The following is a 9,678-nucleotide window of genomic DNA, read 5'->3' as shown; positions in this document are numbered from 1 at the left end:
CTCAAGTCCGAAAACCAAAGCCTGAAGACAGATAGGCAACAAGAGCCAGAAAATCCCAGCAACTCCTGTCGCTGGGGTTTTGATAAGTTAGGCCCATGACACTTCCGAAAGGCTTAACGTTCAGCGCTGGCTTCCTGGAGCAACCTCCCCTCAATGGCTACTCGCACCGTCAATTTAATCCATAAGCAGAACACCTCAAGTAACCCACCCCAGTCAGTGCTGTCACATTCAACAGTCCCAGGCTCTGCTTATGTGAGCTCCAGGTGTTAACAATACAAGTCCCGTCTTCTTTGTTTTTTCTTCCGCCCCCTCTGCAGCACCTTTCCTAATCCTATCTGGTCACAGTCCCTCAGGTCCTCACTATAACACCCACCCAAACTTTTACCTGACTTTTCCCTGATGGATGGAACCTCTTTTTCGTTTAGTACAAAATTCTTGTTTATTAACTTCACCCAAGATATTGAAATATATCTTACTGGATAATTAATCCAAGCTATAACAGCAGGAGCTGGACAAACATGATTTCCATCAATGAATGCATTTGAACCCTGTTTCTGATGATTGCATGACAGACAAGATGGTATTAGTTGAGGTAACGTTGAAATAACTTTGACAATACTATAACAATGAAAGGATCCCTGATTAAAAAGACTGAACAATGAGCAAGAAGCAGGACTGTATTTTTTCTTATCTTCTTTACAAAGCCGCTGATTGTCTTTCACCGTAATGATCAGGAAGACCTAACAACACAGAGATATAATAATAATAATAATAATAATAATAATAATAATAATAATAATAATAATAATAATAATCAAAAGAATCCTTGTCACCATCCTCTGTAAAAATGGATCTTCCTCTGAAGTTGTAATCTCTTAATGATTTTAAACTCATCATTTCCAGGATGATTTCCAGTTCTCAGCCTTTTATTTTTCAGTTTTTCAAAGTAGTGGTTCCAGTTTCCAAATCTGTCTGCTCCAAACCCAAACACATCCACCTGGAAAAAGACGAACGTTACTTTAAATGCCTTGTTTGCCCCTTTGGTTCTGGTATGAGCAAAATTAGAGGAGGTGGATTTTCAAACACAGTTAATGTCAATAATACAAGCTGACATTGATTCAGCAGTGTGAGAATGAATTTTAAATGACTGGGTTTGAACGCACCTTATCACACATGTGTAGACTGAGAATCAAAGTCAGGAAGCCAGTGGACGGATACATGCCTTTCTTTTTCAGCCAAACATGATGAACATATCGGATGAACCCTGGGTTGAGGATCATCACCTGTTCAGAGCCGGTTAGACATTCAGAGGTTCCTTGAATGTAAGCCATTTTTGTACTAATACAACACCTGAAAATAAAATCAGTTTTTAGCCAAAGAACTCATTCAACTCACCAAGTCTTTCTTCGCCAGGAATCTCTGGTTTTTCTCTGTTTGGTTTCTGTTGAAAGGAACATTAAGTGTTACCCCTCCTTTCTGGATCATCTGACTTCCTTCTTTGGGTCAGACTCCTCCGGCTGTGGCAGGAATTAAGAAAGAGTAACCCCCCCTACCTGTCCACATACCTGTCACACTATGCTAACCTCTATGGAAACTCTGGACTGCACTGTAGCCAAGAATGTATTGTTCAGAATCAGCGTACAGGTTTGTATGTGCGCACTACCATATAATCCACGTATGGTTAACAAGGGGTAGTTATTAGTCTTTTAGGGCTCTAATTAATTTGTAGAAGTTAACACCTCTTCTACAACCAGAAGTGACAAGATTTACAGGTGTTTCTTTCTCATCACTTCACTTCTATCTCACAGACCACATAATGTTAGTTGTTGTATTGTAGTTATAGTGCTGACTCATTCCAGTAGATGGCGGTACTTCACCGAAACCTGCCATCTGTATTGACAAACAGCATCAGCACTGTGCATTGTGGGAAACAGTATGCCAGGTAGGCTGGTCTGTTGCATACCAAGAAATTTTCCTGGATCAGTAGGACATCCAGGGATTTTTGGCATACTGCAGATTTTGCAAGTTTCTGCATACTGACTACTGTGTACTAAATTTCAGCCAAAATAGTGGGCTCTGCTAGTGTAGTAGGCGGTTTGGAAAACAGCCAGTGTCTGATATCACTGGGCCTTCCCCCATGAGCTCCACCTGTGGCCTGTTATCAGTCACTTCCCCGTGTATTCAAACCCCAGTCGCCCTTTTGTTCAGTGCCAGAAAGTCCTCATACCTCATGTCAGAGCCTTCCAGCACACCTTTTTCCTCACGTGAGATTTTATGTTTACTTATCTTTTTTTACCTCTGCCTGTGTACCAGGCTTACTTTCTGCCCTGAGTTTTGAACACCTTTGCTGGTTTTTGCCCTCTTGGTTTTGAACTGTTTCTTGGTTTTGAACTGTTTCTTCAGCGTCCCCCTTATACTTAACTTGAAATGTTTAATGTGTACTATGTTCTGCCATTATTACCTCCGCCAAGGAGGTTATGTTTTAGGGAGAGTTTGTCTGTCTGCGAACAATATAACTCACAAAGTAATGAACGGATCTTGATGAAATTTCAGGAAATGTGGATAATGGGATAAGGAAGAAGTGATTAAATTTTGGAGGTGATCTGGATCACCATCTGAATCCAGGATTTTTCTTTATCATTGTGAGATAGGGCTGTTTTCACCATATGTGTATATAACTCCACAATAAATGGTTAGATTGCTTTGCAAAACAATACAAGACAAGGTCAACATAATTTCTGTCAGATGTAAAAGTATGATCCAGGTCCTGGCAATATTCTGGATACTAAGATCCAGAATATGAAATATGTACTGGCTCATCATAATTTTCAACACTGTCAGGTAACAAATTATTGTACAAACCTGCAACTAACACCAAATTGTAGCAGACAGTCTGCTGAAAGGGAGTATAACATTAAAGTAGGACTAAAGTGTTGGTAACAATCACAATATGCTTGAAGGAGGTCTGCGCTCTCTGACTGCTTTTCTTTTTCTCTTTTTTTTAATCAACCAATGTAAAGCATTTTGTTTGAAAAAAAAAATCTTGATTGATTAATTAAAAACATTCTAATCCCGAACTAAATCAAACACCAATGTCCCGTCCTGATGTTTCACTGTACCTGGTTAAAAAAAGTACACCTACCTCGGAGTGAAAGATCTGACGAGCCAGTCGAGATCACTTGTTTTGAATGGGAAAAACACAAGGTGGGTGTTGTTGTCCAGATTAGAAGAACTAACAGGGTACATCACATGATGGGTAGTTCTCGTGCCAACATCTCTTTCGTAGCCTTTGGTAGGAGCTTTGTTTATTCTGAAAGATACAGAGGTTTCAGATTGACGCAACAAGGATACAATTGCTACTGTACTCTATTGAAGGGAGCAGTATGGGGAATATTGCGTTTTGTGAATATTGTCAAAGTGAAAACATCCTGTGTCAAAATATCTAAGACTTACATCATTATGATTAAAAGTGGATTTCTAAAGATAACAGAGGTATCTTTCATTTGTGAAACGTTTTGTCTTGTTTCAGAGCTTCACAGGCTGAGTGATGATTAACCGTACCGTATGATGATGTCATGATAATCAATCAGAGGTCCGTAGTGCGAGCCGTTCAAGTTGCCAGAATTCCCGACCACAGCACACGTCCTGCAGCGATCAGGGCTGGGTTCTGTCAGTTCTGGACCCTGTGGGAACATCTGGAACACTTTCTCCACTGTTTCTTTGTACGAACCAAAGCTGCGCCTCTCATACTGCAGATGCTGTTACAGGGAAAAAAGGAAAACAAAAAAAAACATGTATTCCCATCTATGGTTACCAACAAAATATTTCGGTAGCACTTTAGATTACAGCCCGCGTCTTACAGTGTAGTTTCCCGTCTCTTACAGTGTAGTTTCGTCAACTGTAGGGGTAACTCTCACACATGTACCTTGACATTTTGCGATACCTATCGGGTAGTTACGCTCTCGTCTTACAGTGTAGTTTCCCGTCTCTTACAGTGTAGTTTCGTCAACTGTAGGGGTAACTCTTACACATGTACCTTGACATTTAGCGGTACCTATCGGGTAGTTACGCTCTCGTCTTACAGTGTAGTTTCCCGTGTCTTACCATGAACTTGTCAAAACAGTGTAATTTTCCTGGGCATATGCTTTTGCTGTTAATGTGCCACTTCCTCTTAACAATTAGTATGGTGAATAAAGTAGACCAATGATGAACCTAAACACTGTAATGTATTGATGAGTATGTGTTTCACACAATAATGATAAGACTTGCAGATGTAAAAAAAAAAAAACTTTATTTTTTTAAACACACAGAGACCCCACATAGTAATTCACCTTTTAAGTAACCCGGCCATTAAGTTAACACTAGCCACTGCTTACTGTCTAACTGTCCAGTACTTCCACTGCGACAACCCACTACTTTACCTGTAACTACTGGTCAACAACTGGAACCGGGCTGGATTATAAAGTGCACACTTGTTGGCTTGACTTACTGTGTAACTACCCACTACTTTACCTGTAACTACTGGTCAACAACTGGAACCGGGCTGGATTTTAAAGTGCACACTTGTTGGCTTTACTTACTGTGTAACTACCCACTACTTTACTGTAACTACTGGTCAACAACTGGAACCGGGCTGGATTTTAAAGTGCACACTTGTTGGCTTTACTTACTGTGTAACTACCCACTACTTTACTGTAACTACTGGTCAACAACTGGAACCGGGCTGGATTTTAAAGTGCACACTTGTTCGCTGTACTTAATGTTTAACTACCCTCTACTAGTGTGCATTTTATAATCTAGTCCAGTTCCAGGTGTTGACCAGTAGTTACAGGTAAAGTGCTGGGTTGTTGCAGTGGAACTGTTGAAGCTAGTGACATCTGTGTTTCTATGATGAATAATGCTTGGACACTTTATCCACACAGATACTCCGGTCAGAGAGTAAAGGCAGATACACAGTTCACAGTTCAGTCTTTTATGTATCCTTTTAGAAACAGCATTTCAGCAACGGCCGGATGCATGGAGAATGAATGAACGAAGAGGATGAATAATGTGTGTGACATCAACGTCCAACAGCCACTTATCAGTAGTGCATCTCAACAGGGCTGGCAGTGTATGGTATCTGAAACAATAAATAACAGAAGGTGAATCAAAGACAGTGTCTACCAGACGTTAATGATGCGCCCACTAGCTATTTAGCATTAGCAGTGCAACGTAAGGGAAACAAGAGCCAAAATTCCTGCCACATAAACAAACAAACTACATGTTTATTCCCCTCTCAACACTCCTTAAAGATAACTTGTAAGCTATTAAAGTACTTACTTCCTCAAGAATGCATCACTGATGACTTATAAGATGTTTTGAAGATGCTTTTAAACAATCGCGGAATCTCCGTTCGGGCTATACAACTTTTAGGACCCCAGGCTGCCCGCATAAAGGCATGAACGCAAATACGCAAAATCCTAAGGACCCCTCCAAGTTGCCTGAATAAAATTATATACAAAATGCTTACAACACATCAACGAAGAACAGAGGCAATTTATAACAGAAAATACTGGATAGTTAGCCAGTAAGCAAAGACAAGTGTGATCTTAATGGATCAGTACCTTAAAAGGAGAATTACAATGTGGGGTCTCTGTGTGTATAAAAAAATAAAGATATTTTATACGTCTGAATATCATTATTATGTGAAACCCATACTCATCAATACATTACAGCTTTTAACTTTATCATTGGTCTACATAATCTTTATCCATGCTGATTCTTAAGAGGAAGTGATACATCAAGGTTTGCATAGTTAGAGCATATGTCCAGGAAAATTACACTGTTTTGATAAGTTCATGGTAAGACACGGGAAACTACACTGTAAGACTCCGGGACTTACACTGTAAGACGAGAGCGTAACTACCCGATAGGTACCGCAAAATGTCAAGGTACATGTGTGAGAGTTACCCCTACAGTTGACGAAACTACACTGTAAGAGACGGGAAACTACACTGTAAGACAAGAGCGTAACTACCCGATAGGTACTGCAAAATGTCAAGGTACATGTGTGAGAGTTACCCCTACAGTTGACGAAACTACACTGTAAGAGACGGGAAACTACACTGTAAGACGCGGGCTGTAATCTAAAGTGCTACCAATATTTCTTATCACTTATTTGTGACACCGATCCAGGGGCGGACTGGCCATCTGGACGTTCTGGAGAAGTCCAGAACGGTCGGTGCTGACAGTGCGCTTACGGCCGGTTCAATCTGTGACAGCACCCTGCTGCCCCCGGCAACGGCGGCCGTTGTCAGGCAGAACTGGCTATTGACAGACCTGTAGCACCAGCCGTCGTCAGGCTGAACCAGCCGTACATACACCGACAGCAACGGCCGGTTCTGTTCGACGACGGCGGGGGTGGGGGGTGGGGGGTGTGCTGTTGGTGTATGAACGACCGGTGGGAACGCGTTCAGTCCCAGTCCGCCACTGCTGATGACAGAAAGCAAAACTAAAAAAAATACCCCTAGGGACCCACTGTATCAGATGTCTGCTTTTTGACATGCAAAGATTTGAATGTTGACAACATGAATATGTGTTTAAACTCATTGTTCACATCCTCTGTGTTTCACCAGACCATGTTTTGACCAGAGTAGAAAGTATTTGTGGTAATGTTCAATGATGCTGTTGTGGATTGTCTTTTTTATTGCCATCTTGTGTGGAACTTTGGATTTGGTTGCTGGTTCTTTTACTGCAGTTTGCTGAGGAGCCTCTAGGGGCAGTAATGATTCATCAACAGGAGCCAAGCCTGCACCAAGGAAAGACAGTCGATCGGGGGCAATGGCGATACTCTGGCTGTTTAATGTTTGCTCACCACGCCACTCTGGCCAGTGAAGCATTGGCATTCCCTTTCAATGGCTAGCGTGGACTAAACCTCCAGGCCTGATGAGTGTCTCCTCTCTAGGGGTTTTCTCATTGCACATTAAGTGTAGGAAAAAGTGCTTTTTTCATCTAAAATAAAGTAGCCACTGCTAACTACAATTAAAAAGCAATGTCAATGATATTCATGCTTCAACAACAAGGAGTTCACTAGGAGTTAGGTCTAATGAGAAAATGAGAAGGGCCAGATTAAATCCCTAAATGTTCCCTTAACAGATCAGTCTTCAGACATATCTAAACGTACAAAGAGACTCAGTGGATCGTACAAAGGGATTAATTGTCTATCAACAACGCTGGATGGGAGCGCAACTTGGGTGCAGAAGCACAGCCGAGTATAATGGTTTGTCAACTGACATGGAGAAGTAGCCACCTAAAAAACATTTTTAAACTAACTATCATCAGTTATACAGATGGTAAACAGCTCCCAGGTTTGTGAAGTAGCAGTGAGTGGACAGAAGAGATCAGCAAGTGGTCAGATGTTAGGTGGACAGACGTTTTTGGCAGAGAAAACCGGTGTGTACCCAGAGAGGAATTTAAACACACAACTGTCACTCGATGCTCATAACTGCACTGTCCGTGGACGCTTACCAGACTGTGATATACCAGGATGTAAACATGTGTCAATAAATCAGAAACCCTCACAGACCGAAAAGAGCACACAGACTGCTGAGTCTGAGACCCGGTTTGTAATAAAAGAACCAGAAAACTACGTCCAGAGTTAATTATTCACCTGCAGACGTCGCTGGTGTTACAGTGTAAAGTGTGACCCTGTTAACTGGTGACTCACGGCCGTTAATCACTGATACTGTCGGCTGAGAGTCACCAGTTAGCATGGTCGCTATTAGCTCCAAAACACCGGTTGCTCTCTGATGGTCAAAACTTGATCAGACGTTACCTCTCTTGTGTAGTATCGTTTCTAAAAACTGACCACAGAACACTGATACATTTTAATGCTGATAACAGGTTGACTTTAGTGTTTAAAAAACGATAACTTGTCCCGATGAACAGAGCTAAACGCTGCTTCTGGGGTCAAGATGCGTTCGCATCTTTGTGATGACGTAGACTGACAATTAGGTAATACATTCCACCATTTGGGAACAACAGAGGAGAAGATTCAGAGCCACTCTGGGCTGGGAGCACCAGGCATCATTTACAAGCAGAGCGTAGTGGGCCAGAAGAAGTGTTGACCTGGAAAAAGGACCCCAGGTAGGCAGGAGCCGTTATTGTCAATTATTTGTAAGCCAGGAGAAGAGCTTTGAATTTGATTGGAGCTGCCACTGGTAGCCAGTGAAGAGAGATTAACAGCAAGGTTACGTGCTGTTTTGGGCTGCTTAAAACCCAAACGTGCTGCTGCATTCTGGGTAATCTGCAGAGATCAAAGTGGACACACAGGGAGGCCTGCTAGGAGGGAGTTGCAGGAGACAATGAGTGAAATCACAATGGCCTGTACCAGAAGCTGTGTGGCCTGTTGTGTCAGGTAGGATCTGATCCTCCTGATGTTATGGAGGCCACATGAACCTTAAAGGTCAGCTGGTCATCAATCATGACACCCAGATTTCTGGCAGTCTGTCAGGCACCACACCCATACAGACGCACACTTTTTACTTTCTATATAAATTACAACTTACATACATTTAAGGTTTCATCTTTTGAAAAAAAAGAAAAATAATAAAACAAAAAAAATCATTTAACATGAAATGACAGCTGTTTGCAACTTAAAAAGATTTCAAAGATGACACTTACCGTCCACCATTTAAAAACACCCTCAGATAGGTTGTTTTTTGTTGACAAAAAGGGATTCAGGGTTTTGTTAAAGATCTCACTAAACCCTTCTTTATGGTCCATAATACAGTCATCACAAGCACAGAAGCTGGTGTTCTGAGGTGGAAAAGAAGTATGGTAGAACGATACCATCCAAAAAAACGTGAAGAACATCCCAACAGCTGAGAAATACAGCAAGGTTACAAGCACACACAGTTTTCTGGAAAGCATCTCAGCAGCGAGGCGTTGCAGTCTGTGGACACAAAATATCAGGAAAATATGACTTGGACAACTTTATAACAGAAACAAAAATCAATTTCAATTACAATGTTTTGTTTTTTGTTTTTCTTGGCTTCCCCACTGGGTTCGATAAAAATTTCTGTCCCATCTTAGCACTACTCTTTCATAATCAAATGATCAAAATAAAACAAAACTCAAGATTACCACCAAACATTGATACAGACACTGTTTTACTTCTCCTCAAACACAACAAAGATTCAGCGCTACCAACAAGTTAGTCCTATCTCACATCTCAATGTAAGACAAAAAGAGTGTCTTTAAAGGGGACATATCATGCTTGTTTCTCCTTTTCACTATGCCAGACTAGGATGCCTGTAAAGCATTTCTGCCCTCAGTACAAGTCATTTAGTTCCTTCATTGCCCCACAATAGTGTTCTCAATATCCTCATTTTAGGCCATTCTGAAGATCTCGTTGAAACGCTCCGTTTCCAGAATGACCTCCAGTAACCTCACAACATCACAGCCCTTTGTGCTCTGATTGGTCAGTTCTATCAGAGGGGTGGAGGGGGTAGAGCCAGGGGGCGGTTTTTGCAGCATGGCAGTATTTACAAAGTCGCCATACTGAATGGGGCAGACCGAGCGAGTTTACTGTTTGCCAAAACTTCAGCGTAAGGCACTGATAGCACTAATAAAATGGCAGAGTGTAGGATACGTACTTTTGTATTGAACCCCGAGTCAGACATGGACGGTTCTACAGCT

The 9,678-nt window shown here is 41.6% G+C and overlaps 1 protein-coding gene across 1 annotated transcript; it reads right to left on the bottom strand.

Moving 5' to 3' along the window:
* Positions 1-829: 829 nt before the first annotated feature.
* LOC141803355 (CMP-N-acetylneuraminate-beta-galactosamide-alpha-2,3-sialyltransferase 1-like) lies at positions 830-8,763 on the bottom strand. The gene is made up of 6 exons (XM_074687320.1): positions 8,662-8,763; positions 3,562-3,758; positions 3,143-3,310; positions 1,396-1,441; positions 1,164-1,283; positions 830-997 (listed from the first exon to the last, which is right to left on the bottom strand). The coding sequence occupies exons 1-6, from the start codon at positions 8,761-8,763 to the stop codon at positions 830-832; spliced, it is 801 nt and encodes a 266-aa protein (XP_074543421.1).
* Positions 8,764-9,678: the final 915 nt, after the last annotated feature.

This window comes from Halichoeres trimaculatus, unplaced genomic scaffold (assembly GCF_033239565.1).
Source record: "Halichoeres trimaculatus isolate MK-OKI-2021-1 unplaced genomic scaffold, fHalTri1.1 fHalTri1_scaffold_14, whole genome shotgun sequence".
Classification (NCBI taxonomy): domain Eukaryota; kingdom Metazoa; phylum Chordata; class Actinopteri; order Labriformes; family Labridae; genus Halichoeres; species Halichoeres trimaculatus.
The sequence above is the reverse complement of the archived record's forward strand: the minus strand, read 5'-3'. Positions and strand labels throughout refer to the sequence as shown.